A 17484-nucleotide genomic window follows, 5' to 3' on the forward strand; every position below is an offset into this window, starting at 1 on the left:
TAAATGGTTTATAATGACGTTAGCTTAAATTTCAAAATCAAAAGTTATCAAAACAAATTCTATAGGACTGAGAAATATTATTTTATAATTTTTAGTCCATTTATAAAAGCGTGGTATATTAAACAGTTTTTTTTTTTTTTAATTTCATTTTTTACTGCAGGGTACACTCTTAAACGATCCCATACACCTGTGTACACAAGTAACATACACACATACGTATGCAAAATATTTTAAACGTTCAATCATGTGTATCTTAATAACTTTAATATGAGTTATGTATATACAAGTTGTCTTAACAAAAATTTTGTTGCTTAATTTTTTGTACAAGGTGTATTTTTGTAATGCTTTAAAGAGTTTGTAAGCTGGTAAGACCAATGGCACACACGATGAGCAGTATGAGCTTTATAACGACATGGACATAGTGTAGCGAATTTAAATACAGCGGCTCCGCTGGCTTGGCCATGTCGTGCGAATGGACTCCGACACTCCAGCTCTGAAAGTATACAACTCGGAAAACGAAGGTGGTGGCAAAGGATGACGGAGGCTTCCACGGCGATGGAAAGATGCAAGTGGCTTCACTTGGCATTTCCAATTGGCGTCAGTTGGCACAGAAGAGAAACGACTGGCGTGCTCTGTTGAACTCGGCCAAAATCGCTTAGGCGCCTACAGCGCCAAATAAGAGGATACACGAGTTAGATAAATTATTAAAACACGAGTGTTAAACGAAAGAGTTTGAAAACAACTGTAGTTTGAAAATATTTTTGATTGGGCTTGCCACCTATTCGAGAAGTAATATCTATCTTTTTTGTAAAAATTAACAATTTCCAATTCTGGCAACTATCCTGAAAACTCTTTACTGCCTTTCGAAAGACTATTAATTGAAACATCTGCTAACGCTAAGGACTCGCTTTATTCTGTTTGACTTCTTGCAATAAAATGAAAAAATAAAATAAAATAAAATAAATTAAAAAATATCTATATTTTTCTTTTTAAAACAATAAAAATTAAAAATTAAAAAAAATATATATATATTGAAAATAATGAAAATAATGGAGACAAAAAATTGTATTAAATGAAATAAAAAATATATATTTTTCTTTGTTAAAAATAAAATTTAAAAAATAAATGAAGATTAAAGAAAACAAAAATTAAATAAAAAGTAAAATAAAATAAGGAAATTCAATGAAATTTAAATTAAAACATTAAATAAATGAAAAAATAAGTTCCTAAAAATTGCATAAATGAATATAAAAAATATTTTTCTTTTTAATCCAAATGTTAAAACTAAAGAGGAAATTTTATTAAAAAAAAAAATATTAAAGAAAAAATTAAGTTTCCAAAATTTAATTTCTAAAACAATAAATTCTAAAAATAGAAAAAATCTCACTTTAAAACAAAAAATGTCAATTAAAATAAAAGAAAAAATTATAAAACAAATGAAATTTTATGAAAATAAAAAATATTTTAGGTTTTAAAGTAACCAAATCTTAAAATTAACAGAAAATTGTATTAAAAAAAAATTAAAAAAAAAACCCTAAAAATTAATTTAAATAAAAAACGGCGTGAGTACTAGGTACTCATGAAATTTGATATGTAAACATATGTGTACGGCAAAGCATAAAAGTACTTTTATATATAAATATGGTCACCGTACGTATGCATGGTCGGAGTTTGCATAATCGGAAGTAATAATTAATTGTACCGCAATTCCTCTTACTGTGCATATGCCTAAATATATGCAACCGTTTGCAATAGCACAGGGCGCTTCTAGTGAAATTAAAAATTTGTTGCTGCAATACACCTGCTAAGCCCTTCGAAATTTTCTTCTGGGCTATGAGTTACAGCTTCGCAAATTTTACCCCTACCGAAAATAAAGATGTATGTATACACATCAATAAATATATATATTTTTTTTTTGCTTAAACAGTAAGGGCCTTATTCGATAGGCAAAGCGAACGATTCGTCTGCAGACGACAACCTCTCAGATTGCGATTTTAAACTCTATCGGTCGTCTTCGTCTTGCTTTTCATACACTACGTTGCAATGGCCTCGGTGGCGTTTAAACCGGCTAAAATGATGCCGCCGGTCCCCCGAATAAAGAATAAAAAATCCGTCCCCCGAGTACTCGAACTCGTATCTCCCGAAAAGCACTCCAGTGCTTTTTACTCCCGGCTATTGCGACTGTTAGAGCGACGAAAGCAAATGGCAAAAAAAATTTTAACCACATATTAGAGTCCGACCGATTCCAATTTTTTTTCAGGTACCGATGCCGATGCCGATTAATCGGCTTATGGAGAAAGAATCGGCCGATACCGATGCCGATGCCGATTCCATAAAAAATTACAAATAAATGTATTAATTCATAAAATCAGTACATTTCCCGGCGTTAAAAAAAAAAAACAAAAGAAAAGAAATAATTGAATTAATTGGCTTGTTATGCAACATTACATACACATGTATGTACATCCATACATATGATGTGTAAAAATATATGTACATATATCACATTTATGTACATTACATAAACACTTTTTTATATGGTGCTAAGCAAAAAAATATTTAGGAACATAAAATTTAATTTCGTTTTGTACTAAAATACACTCTTTTGCACTCAATGCATAAGAACTTACATATATGCTAGGTACGTATGTACATACATATAGTGGTCCACAAAATAAAACAAAATATCGCAGTTTGACCGATTTTGTCAATTTTATTTAATGTTTATTATTTTTTTTTTTTATAAAAGTTTAGCTGGTATACAACAAACACCATATAAATTCAGATTTCAAACTTTGTACAACAATTAGAAAAATTCTGCTTATTTTCACCAAAATTTCAAACTTTTTAATCAGAATTTTGGTATGCAGTTTTGTAGACCATCTCATTGTAGTATAATGAAGTGCAAGTTTCAAGCTGCTATAAAATCCCGTTAATTTTTGGCAATTTTTTTTGCTGGCAGTGTTCTCCATAAAAATAATTTTTGTGAGCTGTCTGCAACTGTTTTTTAAAGTTGGCTGTCGCTTCACCTGAACATGTGAAAAGAAATTCCAAAGAATCGGCAAAGAATCGGCGAAAAATGGCCGATGCCGATGCCGATGCTCAATTTTGTGCCGATACCGATGCCGATGCCGATTAATCGGTCGGACTCTACCACATACGTATGTGGTGAATGGGAAGGCTTTTTTTCTAAGACTAGAATAACAAAGGTCTTTCGAATTATCTTACCATTAGTTTGTCTTGCGAAAGACTTTTTACTTTCTCTTAGCCAAAATTGCCCTGTTAGGCTAGTAAGAAATATACGCCGCATACACATGATGCAATAATACAAGGTGGTATCAGTTGTGACAAATCGAGCTGTCGACACTGCCTTAGCTCAGTAGAATGAGAAGAAAAACGGGAAGAAATGAATCCCCATATGGGGGAAAAATATAAAATTTCACATTTTCTCCTAAACAAAATTGGCTTTTTTATAGTATATTCGATATGAAATGAAATAAAATACGATAAAATACTTTTTTAAGAAAACAAAGTGTTTATACTGAGCAAAAATAAAAAAAACATTCAACTACATTAATGGGCAAAGAATAGTTAAAGAAGTAACACTGTTTCACGTAAGGCAGTCAATATGGCTGAATAAGAGCGAGAAGTTGCCAACTGATAACACCTTGTATTATTGCATCATGCCGCATACATAAGTAGCGCTATTGAAAACAGCGCCATCATCCACAGTTTGTACATGTAAACGCCAAAAGCTAACATCATTAGTATAGAGATTACTCACAAGACAACCGATTCCCATGCCAATGGCAAAGTTCACGCAACGCAAAGTTTATACTGAAATCTGGACACACAAAAAAGCCAGTTGATATAAACGTGTTAATACTAATAAAATAAAAGTATCCCCAACACCATCTACAAAAATTTATTCGTTATCAACGGTTATTACTCGTAATTCCATTCTTAATTTCCCATTAAATTTTCGCACAATTATCGCAGTAGACAATAATACCACACTGATTGTTTGATTTCTTATCTTTTGTAAGTTATTGTATCCCAAATATGAATGCCACTGCCGCTGCCAACCACAACGCTGACTGACGCCATACAATTTGGCGGTGACGACCTGGCACAGCACTTTGACTTTACCAACGCAAAGCTTGGCCGGTACTCAGATACAATGAAATACAATTTTTGTATGTCGCGACGCTTATTAACGTTACTACGAGTGTGGATTTAGTGTTGATTTTGTTGTTTGTGCACCCCTCGCATTTGTGCGATCGTCCGCCGCGAACGCTTTTTATTTATCTCTTCATATTGTGAGATTCTCCGATTGTACGTTACTCTTTTAAATACTTCCACTTGATTTGCCTGAATTTGCTAATTTTACGTTCTATTGGCACTTATTTTCCGGCTTTTGCGGCTGTTGGTGGTGGCTCTGTAGCGACGGTTACATATTGTGCCTATCGTCGTTTTTTCATTCTTTCATTCTTGTTTTCTTTGGCATTCACATTTGGCGCGCGCCGATCATCGTTGGTATTGTTTTGTTGTGAATTGTGGCAGCGGTTTCGACCGGTATTTTTGAATTCTCAGCACGTTCGTATGTACATACATATGAGCGCCGCGCTCGCTCGCTGATCGCTGAGAATTTCCGCATCGTGCCAACTCTTACGGCCATGTATTTTTCGACAATCGCCCGCTCGATATCTGAGTCAGTCACCGACTGCTATCGTCGTCGTCATCGTATGTAACGCGCAAAATATCTTTCGTTTTGAGTGTTATCAACATAATCCGTCTTAACATTAGTTTCGAGTGTTGATTTTTGTGCGTAGATTACAAAACTGGCTTTAATGCGCATAATAGCAGCTTTTAATGAATTTCAAGTGTTTAAACTTTGTCTAAAGTCAATTAACGCATTACCATTGTTGTAGCTGTCGTAGAAATAAGCGTAGTTACCATTATTTTAAGTGCTTAACGCTCGTGATTGCTACGTTGCTGAAGTTCAAGGTGCGAGTCATTAACTTGGGGAAAGCACTCGTTAAACGTCGCCTATGCAGCCTAATAATGCAATGAGCAGGCGAAACTTGTTGAACGTGTCTCATCGACCTCACAGTGCCACAAACGTGTTAAATGTGGAAGAAAAAGTTGTTTGCAAGTAAGTGAAAGTAAGTGGTGTGGCTTGGGGTGGCGCCCATTGACGCGAATCTGCCGTCTCGCTACGTGTTGCACCAACAGCTGTAGCTATATGAGTGCCACACGTCGCATACGTAACATTCTCATTCTCTCGGGTGACGTATACGCCGCCGCCGCCGCCGCCTGGCACTGGCACCTGCCGCCAATCACCCAACAGCCATCTGGCCTGGCCACCCTTGTGCGCTGCACAGCCACTGCTTTTGTTGTGTATTTTAAAGTGAATTTATTTATGTACGAGCGGGTGGGTGTGTTTCTGTTTTCATGCGCTCTGACTGAATTTATGTTTTTATAATTGCTTTGTATTTGTTTTTTTTTTCTCTTCGGATTTGTTTTGCTTGCGACATTTACGTTGTCTGCAAATATGTATGTCTGTATGTAGTTTACTCAGAAACCAAGTGGCGTTGAGCATTTCAAAGTTGTAAACAAATAAGTAAAAAATAGATAATTAATTGAATAATTGTCGAGGCACCACATTTACCATTTCTACTCAATTTTGCTCGCTTTATTTATGCAAATATTTATTATTTTAGTGCAATATTGTGTATGTGCGCCAATATGTGTTTATGTATGTATGTATGTATGTATGTATGGATGCATGCATGCAAGTATTGTATATGCAATGTACAATTCACCTAAAGCACATACATACATACATACATGGCTATCTAACAATTTACATATATGTATGTATGTATGTAGAACTTTTTCGATGCCCACTCTTCATTAGCTTAGCGCTTTTAGTTTTCAGTTGTGAATTTTTGATTTTAGTGTGTCGCACTCCCGCTGCGTTGTGTTGTTAATTCATTATTCATTGTTGGCTGTGCTGTTTTTGTGCTGATTTTTATATTCTATCTATTCTACTTAGTATATTCATGTAGAGTTGTGAGCGCAGAGTTGACGCTTTGGCATTGCTGCGCTATTGAAAGAAATAAATTTTTTCCATTGTAATATTTTGCAAATGTGTTGCATTGTTTGGACTTCCAAGACTAAATAACGGTGTTAGAGTAAACTGTAAATACTCAATAGTAAACAAAATATGTAGCAGTTCATTAGCCAAGTCGTCCGTCAGTTATGAAAATAAACAGTCTATCAAAGTGTTTGTTAGTGCAATGTGGAATAAGTGTACTATATGCGGAATATTTGTTGTTGATCGTTGAGAAATCGAAACAATACGGAAAATTTACATAGTTGTGATTTCTGTAACGCAACATATGTACATAGCTGTCAAATAAAATATATACATTTTTTATATGTACTTAATATATGCACTATATCTAGTCATATCGAACTAAAAACATTTAATAAAATAATCACGCAATTTAAATATTTTCAAAAATTAAATTTCAAACATGAAATTTCTTCTAGGACTTGCCAGTTGGGCAACAGATAGTCGTGACAAGTACGATGGCAATCAAACAGAAAAGGTGAGCACACTATTTAGTATTATGTATATTATGTATGTATCTACACTAGGCATGTTAATCCTGGGATACCGACTTTTTTTCGGTCCCGAAAATCTCGAGAATAGTGGCAAATAATCCTGGCATTTTCAGAATTTGTAATTTGTCCTGATGGCAATAATAGAAACTCCTTTTTTGACCAGTATTGGCTATATTTATTTTTTTTTATTTAATAATTAATATTTTTTTATAAATGTCTAGCTCATTTTACATATAAGCATGGTGTAATAGTAAATTTTACACACAAAAATCAATATATTCGCGAATCCATGGGCCAAATATAGTAAAATTGCGTTTTTCGTTTTTCACTCTGATTCAAAAATGATTTTCGGTAAAATGTGCTTAGAGAAGAAGTACGGGTATCCCATTAAAGACGAAATTCCGTAGAATTTATTAAGATTAAATTTTTTTGGTGCATAAGAACTTGTATATACTGAAAATCTCCTTTAAAAATTTTATTTTTGTAATTTCGCAATATTTGTTTTTAGAAAAATTGTATGTTAAGGACTTATATAAACTCTATAAAATCCTCGAATTTCGTCCTTCTAAGCTTATCAGTTTAAAAAATTACCTTGTGAATCCAAAATTTATTTATTTTTTTAAATTCTAAAGAAATTTCCCCTTTCATTTGGTTCCCATATTTTTACTCTACATTGCATTGAATTTTTTAAATAATTTTTGGGAACTAGTCATGTCTTTGAAATTACAAAGTCCTTTTGAAATAAATCCTAACGTCAGCGAGAAAAAAATAAAAACGCCACTTAAAAAAAAAAAATAGGTTTCAAACCCATTTATATATTATTTACTTTATGGTAGGAGAGATAGAAGCATTTTTTTCGATTTAAGTTGTTGAAATGTAATGAATATCTAAATCCCGGAATCCCGGGTTTGTGATAATGACATCCCGAAAATCCCGGGATCGTAAAAAGTGAAAAGAATTCACATCCCTAATGTACACCCGGTGTAAAAATTATAAGCGCACCACATTTTGGCAATTTTAAAAAGTAAATTTTTTTATTATTTTATTTTAGTTACTTTTTTTTAATAAAAATATAGCTTTTGCAAAAAAAAATCAATAAATTTCGCTAAAAATTTCACCCTTTTCAACTAGATTTCTTATAGCCAGTTTCACGAAAGCAATTTAAGTGAAGATTTTATATTTTTTTATTTCAATTCAATATAGAAACTGACAGATAAAAGTTTCACTTAAAATGCTTTCGTGATACCGCAAAAATTTAGAGTATGCAATTTTGTAGCACATTCTATTTTAGTATAATAAAATGAAAAAAAAAACAAATTTGTTTTTAATTTTTATAAATTTGTTTTTGTTATTTTATATAACCAACTATATTTTTATAAAAAATAATTCAAAAGAAATAACGAAAAATTACATAGGTTAGTGGTGGATGAAATTCTTACCAGTCTTGGGTATATTACTTTTGTTTATTCGATTTTTAATATTTCTTTTTTATAAATTCTAGCGCATTATATAACATAATACATTTTAAAAATTTGTATAAAAATTCAACAAAAGTCAAAGTCCAAATCTCAAGACGCTAGGAAATCGCGTTAATTTTTAATAATTTTTTTGGCTAACGGTGTTGTGCATTTTCTTCCATATAAAGTACTATGCTCGACCATGCTCAAAATTTCTTTTTATTTGGAAAAAATGCCTAGCAGCGGGAGCAAAACAATTATTAAAAATCAGCGCGATTTTCTAGCATCTTGAAATTTCCATTTTAATCTACCAAAATTGAATGGGCTATAAAACTACACACCAAACATAAAAAAAAAACGGTTTGAAAAGTTCAAAAGTTTTGGGCGATTTTGTAAAATTTGTTGAATTTTTATAATTTTCGTTCACAATTTGAAATGTGGATTTATGTGTATGGTATGTGTTATATATTGTGCTAGACTTTTATAAAAAATATATTAAACATCGAATAAACAAAAGTAATATAGCCAAAAATGGTCAAAATAAAAAGTTTCTGTTATTTCTTCCACCACTGTATATGTGATGCGCTTATAATTTTGACACGGCGTGTGTTGTGTTTAGTATGTGTATTAGGAATTTCAATTATATGTATGTCAAAAGCCACAGTGCAAAAAATTTTTAATTAAACTGGGAGGCAAAACTATAGATACTCCTTTTCGATTTTCCGAGCCGCTAAAAAATGATGTTAGGTACAAGAAATTTTACGTTAACTAACTTTAGGGACCAATTGTTTGATTAAACCTTCAAAAAGAACTTTCCCGTTCCTCGTGCACTTTAGACTATGAGTAGTGAGCAACCACTCGAGCTTCTCTTCATAGCCCATTTTTCCATGCGATGCATCCTCATGAAAAGCCTCCTGTTTGGGGTTTGGGGAAAGTTAACTGCCTTTTGTGACCTGCTGGATAGGCACCGCCTTGCTTCGGCGAAAAAAACTCTTTTAAACACTTGAAGTCAGCGGGACCAGACCGAATTATACCCGGCCAGCTGAAAACGAATCTGCTGCTGCATGAGGTCGCGGAGAGGAAGCCTTCATGTCGAGAAAGCCCTCAGTTGATCAAAGCACTACCGTGGAAATTGTCTGATCTCTTAGTAAGATCAAAAGACAAAGTTGTTTCCCGGAGTAGGACCGTGCCATTATTCAGCGTAGGGTGAACAGGAGCTGGTGCGGAGAGTTTTGTTTTCTGGAGCTGGTGAGTAGGGGACGCCGTGTGATTGCCTACGCGGATGAGGTTGCACTTTAAGCGAGGTGTACATTTTTGTATACCCTCTGTGACTCCACTAAAGGGTACTTGAATCTGGTGAGTAAATGGTCCGCGAACAGTGGATATGTTGTAAATCCTAAGAAAGGCTCGGTGGAGGGTCTTTACCAGGGGGATCTCCATCAAAGGTGGGCTTCGTGTCAACTCAGCAAACGCTGGACGTTAACCAAGCCACATGCTACTGCAAGGTATTACCGACCGCGGGTGGACCAAAGGCGGTCTAGGTATCTCATTAGGCTCACAATGCCACAGCTCTTACATTCCCATTGCCGAAGATGCATGGAATACGACAAGATGGAGTCATCTTAGCAATTTGTCTTGTACGGCTGAGTTTTTACTAGTCTACTATTTGACCACATCATCAAATCACACTTTCTAACCGGCCGTTGGAGCTCTCCGAAGCCGACATCTGCCGCCTACGAAACTTCGCTTTTGACACCCATCTTCGAACATGCCATCAGCGAAATGAGAAATTCGCCATGGGCATTTCGATATCGTATGCAACTCGGCCCGAAAGCATGGTAAATTGGCTTCGTTCCGTGCTCGCGAAGATAGCCTTTCAGATTACGGCTGAAGGGGAGCCATGGGTCACGAGAAGTTCTTCTGGGCTGTCCTCGGGGCGGCGTACTTTTTCAGTCTTGTCGGCTCTAATATCAACAGCCACGACGTATGCAGACGATGTGACTTGTCTTATTACAGGCTATTCTCTCTCACTGAATATAATTGACACTTGGTATAGTGAGAATGGAATTGAAAACGCGTAGATTTACACCTTTGTGATAAGACACATTTAGCAACTATGCAACTTTGGTACGGTGGAGCAGACCCTCAATCAATACCGTGGGATATTTGCTTACCAAACTTTCCATACAAGAGCTTGGACTGGTGTCGAACAGTTTTTGTGTCTCTGCCTCGCCTTGGCAAGGATTAGATATGAATGGCAGTTAAGAGTTTCATTCAAATCCAATATTTTTTGTTTTTTAATTTGTCGCCATTTTGGATCAGCCATTTTGAATTTTGAAAAAAATGACTTCGGATTTCTAATTAGCAATCCCAGAAACCCCATGGTAACAATTTCCAACCCATAATAATGCGCAAATCGTTCAGTATCAACGTTTCAATTTGAGGAGTATATTTCCGAGAGCATATTTTCGGGAAGTAGGCCCATTCTAACCGTCCAAGGACAGGTTTGTGATTAAGGAAATATTCCCCAATAATACCAGAGTAATTATATGTAAAACCCACATTTTTGCTGTATTTTAACATGTCAAGAAAATAAAAAAAAATTGAGAACATCAGCGTTTTTATAAAAAACCGACCAGCGCGACCTCTAAAAAATTTTTTTTTTTTTAATAAAAACACCCTTCGCTTTTTTTCATCACAAATAACAATAATTTGAGGTAGCGTTTATGGATTTCGGCGGATTTTACAGTCGGATACTAAAGTATGATGTATCGATATTCTTGTTTCGAGGAAACAACTTTTATTTGCTCCATGGTTCATTGACCTCAAGGTACCCCGTTCTAGTACTTGCCTGCCACCCTAATGTCAGTAAATTTAGCTCGCCAAAAATCAAACAAGCTTTGCTATGGAATTATTTCGAATATTCCGATAGAACTATTAAAAAGGAAAAACAAATATTGTCGAATATAGGTGTGACCGAAAAATATAAAAGGGTGACCCCTAGATTCAGTAACATTTTTTTTTTTTCAAATTTACCTTGCAAAATATTTTAAACTCAGGCGTGTACGGCGAACTCTTTTTGTTTGCTTGTAGGCTGGTACGGTCTAATGTACACACGCTCTTTGGGATATGAGCAAAATCGTATATTAACTTAAATACTAGTATATTGTAAAACTATATGCATAATACTTTGCTTACACTTCCTATTTCGTTATTTCAGACGCCAGGTGATCCTTCTAAGCTCAATCGAAAGGAATCCTACAAAGCGCAGCGTAAAAATTATCGCCGTGAAAAGAAACGTGTTGCGTCTGAATTGCTGAATTCGCTGCAGGATCCCACAGTCGTGGTGTTGGCAGATTGGCTCAAGGTAATTATTTATGTACAGCACAAATTTGTGCATGCTCGCCATAACAGGGAATTAGTAAATCGATACTGAGTAGGCGTTTTCGGTAAAATTTCTGTTCATTTTCGTTTCGTTTATTTTTTATTTTTGGCGGATTTAGTGGATACGAATTTATATACATACATAAGTATATGAAGGAAGCGGAAAAGAACAATCGATGCCTAAAAAAAAAATATGCAGAACTATACGTACCAGCACAAATTTATAACATATGTATGTACACATCTATTAACATACAAACCAACTAATAATTGTCATTGATAATACACCATCATTGATATCGCACACAATCTAAATATGTTAAATGAAATGACAATGTCGGTGACATACTATCCCACTGGCGTCACATGCTTAGTTTAGTTCCCGACAAAATACTACAATCTGGCATAATTTAATTTTAGATTTATTTATATATATTTGTATGCATTAGGGTGGTCCAAAAGTGCATATGAAAAAGTATAGTCGTAATTTTAATTATCTCACTCCCTAGGATTGTTCTATTCCGAAAGTATATCCCTATTTTTTATTTTTAAATCCGAAAATATTTAGAGGTCACGCAAACGTTCAAAGTTTTCCACTTTTCATGGGGAAAAACAACTTGATATTGCATAGATTTCTTGAAAATCAATTTTTTTCGATCAGAAAACCATGTTTCTCTTCACAAGACTTCTAATAATCGTACTTAATTTTTTATTTTACCATTTTTTAATAATAAATATTTTTGGGCCCCCATTGCAATTTTTTGGGGTTTTAGGGGTCCTAAAAAAAATGTATTGAAAAAATGCATGCGAAAAAGATGTTTGCGTTCATTTCTTTATAAGAAATCCTAAAACAAATATTTTGCCAGCCTGATTCTCTCACCGCTCTCAATTTCCTTATGGCTGTAAAATAAGAATTTAAAATCTAAGTTAAGTTTTAACTAACCGCCAACACAGTTTCTCATTTAAAAGGTTGGCCAAAACACTAAGTTCAGTTGAGTTAAGTAAATTAAGTCTCGACTAGCTCAGCTTTAAGGATTATTCCTGTTAAACTATTAAAATAAAATTCGAAAGAATTGTTTGCCTGCAAGGTCGTACGGTCGAATGTTCATATGTATATGTGCATACATAGATAAGTACATGTTTGTAAAGCAACCTAAGTAGATAATTCCATTCAAGCGGCGTTTCTGATGAACATTTGTCGCGGCGTAATATTTATTTGTTTTACAAATGTATGTAAGCAAGGAAGTAGTTACTACACAATGACGAGTGTACAGTTGGTAAAAAATTGATTAAAAATTGTCTTCGGTATTCTCTTCGGTATGTATTGACTTGAAATTTATTTAGCGGTGGTAATTTATAAAAAAAAAATTTACGGAAATGGTGTGACCAGCGATGCCGCGAGCTTGAAAAAAGTATCAGTTGCCAAGCAGAAAAAGTATCAAAAGCAAACACAGCTGTTTTTTTTTTAACTTTAATTTAAAAAACCAATAACAAATAAAATTTTATAATTAAATCCGTAGTGCATAACGAAAAACAAACATTTTTTGCATTTCGCTTTACTGTAACACATGGACAAAATCTATATTGAAGAAAACGGTCATTATCCTTTTTTTAATCGCTTCATTGTTTGGGTCAAATCTAGTAATTACAAAAAAATAAGGAATTTAAAGGATTTGAGTGTGCATAACACTTAGTAAATTATATTGACCTCAAAAGAGAACCATTTGAACCGAACCGAACCGAACCGAACCGCAGTCATGAACCTGCTCTTGTACAGGTACAAGTTTTTTCTAAATTCGAACCACTGAAACGAGCCGAATCGATTTTGGGAACGGTTTTCAGCACTGCTCTTAGGTTAGATTAGGTTAAGCGGGCGGCTCTGAGAAGAGTTCACTCGGAGGCCACAAAGGCCCGGCCCATTCCGATGCCCAGGGTGGTCTCCCCATGCCTATCCCAAGCGTTGCTTAAAAGTAATACAAATTTTAGCAGTATGAAATTAGCTACGAATGAATCGAAGCAAGTTTCACTTCGGTATGTAGTGCAACCCAAGCACACTCCTTTTTTTAATTTAAAGTTAAACAATTTATAGTTCAATAGTCTTGAGGTCATTTATTACTCACCGGACTATATGTATGTACACGTGTTTAATATTATTTTAGCAGCGTAAACAGCCAAAATGTCTATAGCTAATAATTCTTCTTTACTTTGCGCTTTTCTGTTTATTTCAGTGGGGTGTTTTTTTTTTCGTTTTATTAGCTTCGGTGCAAATTGAATTTTATTATCTGATAATAGCAACTTTACTCTTATTGCTGCACACTTACACAAACAAATTTGCTTAAATGCGTACAAACATATATGCATACATAAATAGTACATACATACATGCATACATAAGTACGCAAGCTTGCAATATTCACATTCATGTACATACATAAATATTTCTACAGTAGGTTTGCCGAAATACATAAAATTTAGATCCGACAGACTTAATAATAAAGAGATAATACTTGCATAATTTTATATAAAAAAAAAAATTTTGAAATTATTCTGGCTGTATACTGTATCTTTTGAGCATCGAAAATCAATAAATTTAACTAAAGTTTCAAATTATTAACTGATATACATATATACATTAAATCGCGTAAAAAAATCTTTTTTCTTACGTGTAATTCCTTTGGGAATACTAAAAAAACGACGCGGGACCTCTTAGAATTGATCTAGAGCGGGGAGATTCATGGAGTATCATTACTATACCAAATGCTAAAATTTGATCTTATGCCGGTCCATTGCACAGGATTTTATTTTATTTTTATTTTGACGCGGTCTAATGTACCTACATACATATATTTATATTTATCTTTCAACTAATAGGTACGCGGTACACTGAAATCATGGACAAAACTATGGTGTGTACTAAAACCGGGCATGATGCTGCTCTACAAGAGTCCCAAGCTGAAGAGTAGCCATTGGGTTGGCACCATAATGCTGACATCATGTCAAGTCATCGAACGGCCGAGCAAGAAAGATGGATTCTGTTTTAAGCTTTTCCATCCACTAGAGCAGTCGATATGGGCTCCACGCGGACCAGACAAGGAGACAATAGGTCAGATTAGTTATTGAAATATCAAAATATATACATACATGCATATAAATAGGAGACAATATTAAATACTAGTTAAAAATAAAATAAACACACTCTCACAATTAATTTTTGCAGGCGCAGTCGTTCAACCCTTACCAACCGCTTACCTGATATTTCGTGCACCCAGTCAGGCGGCTGGTAAATGTTGGATGGATGCACTGGAACTCTCCTTGCGCTGTTCGGCATTGTTATTGCGTTCCAATAGCAGCATGGGCGCTGTACAGGGTACCAGTGTCAACGATAGTGCGCAAATATCGAATGAGACACAGTGGTCAGAGGCCGATTATGAGAAGCATTTCAACGATCATGGTAAGTGAAAAATGTCTGCACGTATAAAAAGTTAATGTAAAAAAAAAAAAAAAAAAAACAAACAAACAAATTAATTAAATGGACAAAGGATATTTTTAAGTTATAAAAAAAGAGGATATGAAATGCCTGAGTGATAGTTTTGTAATGTTGCCAAGTCTTACGAAATGTCTGGGCAGTACCGGAAATTCTCTGGGAGTACGAAATGTTTTGAGATTTGTATCAGATACACTTATTCACATTCATGGAATTGAGAAGTGAACTAACAGGTGGTATTTGACTAATATTTTCAGTATAAGGCAAGGTACATTGAACAGGTAGTATCAGTAGAGCAGCTGATTTGATTTATTTTCAAATTATTTGGTCTCACGAAAATTATAAGTTGTTAAAATCTATTTGCTTGTGAAACCTTTTTCCATACAAAACAAGCGATTGAATAGCAGCTTTTGGAATGTTCGCCCAACTCGGCAGCACGACCGCTGATTACTGGGCCTTGCAAAGGATGGATCAATGCTTCGAGAAGCAAACAAATTTACTAGGAAAGAAAGTTGCATCAATTTTTATTTTTTCCAATTTCAATTTTTTATTTTTTATAATTTTTTGTATTTCACATGGCACGCTTTGATTTAGAAGAAAAAATTCAGAACAGTTGTTGACACTTTCGATACCAGAAGCAACAACAAAATACACGCAAATGTTGTTTTTGCTCTACTGATACTACCTGTTTAATGTGCCTTGGTATAAGGTACAACTGAAAGACCTCGAAAATTCTTCCTTTTACAGTTTTTGTTTATATTGGGGTTGAAAAACTGCCAATAAACGTGATAAAAGTATAATTTCCATACACATTTTTAATTTTATCACAATAAATAAAACAAAAAAAATTCCATACAAATTTATGTATAATTTTATCAAGTTTATCAGCAGTTTGTGACGTTTGATGAATATCCTTATTATATGTTGTTTGCTTTATTTATTGAAACAACAATCAAAACATTGGTCAATCAATGCTTTGGGTAATATTTCAAATATTCTATATTTCCCAATTAATGACCGCTTGCTCAATCAAAAGTTTTTCAAATTTCAATTTTTGTTAATTTTTGTGCTTAGAAAAAACGAACGAAAATTGAACTTGTAATAGATTCAATTACCGAAATGAGTATATCATCATAATTAAAATTACTCGGTTTTCTATCGTTTCTAACTAATAACTATTTATAATTACTAATTGTTGGACAGCAATAGAATTAGGAATGTAAAAAAAACTGTGCGCAAATACGCAGATTACAATGCTATTTAAGTAAAATTTTTTCCTAAAATATTGACATTGATAAAATTAACCCTATGTCGCACAGTCTATCGATTATGGAGGCAGGTGGAAAAGGTCATGGTGACAATTGATAAAAAAAAAACCTGTTGGGCTTAGAAACAGAGAAGTTATAAATACACGTAATTTTACTCTTACTATTCTACGAACGGTACATTTCCAAAAAATACTAGAATCGGTGCGCTATCGACTAATCAGTTTAGTTGCGTTTGGCGCTGAGCCCAATTGTAATTCATGAAACCTTATTCACGTGAAGTTATTTATCATTTAGTTGGTTTTGTTTTTATCAAAACATTTGCTTCGAAATATATATCATAAAGATTATTAGTAAAAAAAATATGAGTACCTGTTCGTAAGGTCTTGAAATTAACCGCATGTTCTAGAGAATTTTAAGATTTTAAACCCGTCGAAGTGATATTTTTCTGGTACCATACGAATCGTAGAGCTGTTCTTAAGGTGCTGAAAAAGTATTGTTTGCGTTTTTAAATCCTCTCAGTAAGTGTACAAAATCGACATAATATCCCTGTCGGACAGACTCAAAAAATTAAAATTAGAAACTAATTAAAATTAAAATTATCAATTGGAAAACTAGTTGGAAATAAATTACTTTGAAACAAAGGCAGCTTTTCGGCCACTACTTTTCAAGTTCTTTCAGCTATTTCAAAATAGTTTAAATCGTATGCAGAATCGTTCAATTGGCTTTCTCCTAGATATCGCTAGGCTAATAAAGTCAATTGCTTACAAGAAAATAGGATGAATTTCAACTAATAGAAAAGTACTTATTAAACAAAGTCAATTGCCTACAAAAAAGGAAGAACAGCATCTAAAGTAGTTGATTTTCCGACAGGGTAATTACTTCAGATTTCTGCTCCATATCGCGTTATATGGTCTAATGTGCAACGCTTTTGTATGTTTCGCCTTATATTTCTTCATTCTTTAAAATGAGACTAAAACCAAGTTGTTCCGATGCCTGCAGGCACACATTAGAGCTCGGGTTTTTTTTTAAGAGAATCACTGTACATAGATACATACATATCGCACGCTAAATCAAAATCGCTGAAGACGATAAGTATTTTGGTGGACGTTAGAAATATGGCCTGTGAACTGATTTATGTGAAAAAATCAATTTTGAAAAATGGTTTATGATTTAGGATGCGATATGTGCAATATTTACCTAGTAGTTTTACTTTGTTGCTTATTCTGTTTGGAAATTCACTCAATTATATGCTTTTAAT

At 34.0% G+C, this 17484-nt stretch overlaps 1 protein-coding gene across 7 annotated transcripts in view; it reads left to right on the forward strand.

Moving 5' to 3' along the window:
• The window catches only part of LOC118737760 (oxysterol-binding protein-related protein 8), a 104307-nt gene that overhangs the window by 77093 nt on the left and 9730 nt on the right, over positions 1-17484 (forward strand). For 6 of the 7 annotated variants that reach the window (XM_036468502.1, XM_036468500.1, XM_036468498.1 and 3 more), the window contains 4 exons: positions 6559-6617; positions 11311-11457; positions 14346-14577; positions 14692-14925. In XM_036468502.1, coding sequence (XP_036324395.1) covers positions 6559-6617; positions 11311-11457; positions 14346-14577; positions 14692-14925 — 672 coding nt within the window. Of the gene's footprint in view, positions 1-6542; positions 6618-11310; positions 11458-14345; positions 14578-14691; positions 14926-17484 lie in introns of those variants that run through there. The other variant, XM_036468503.1, reaches the window with a different exon arrangement.

The sequence above is a fragment of the Rhagoletis pomonella genome, unplaced genomic scaffold, assembly GCF_013731165.1.
Source record: "Rhagoletis pomonella isolate Grant_MI unplaced genomic scaffold, Rhpom_1.0 Rhpom_scaffold_00004, whole genome shotgun sequence".
NCBI lineage: Eukaryota > Metazoa > Arthropoda > Insecta > Diptera > Tephritidae > Rhagoletis > Rhagoletis pomonella.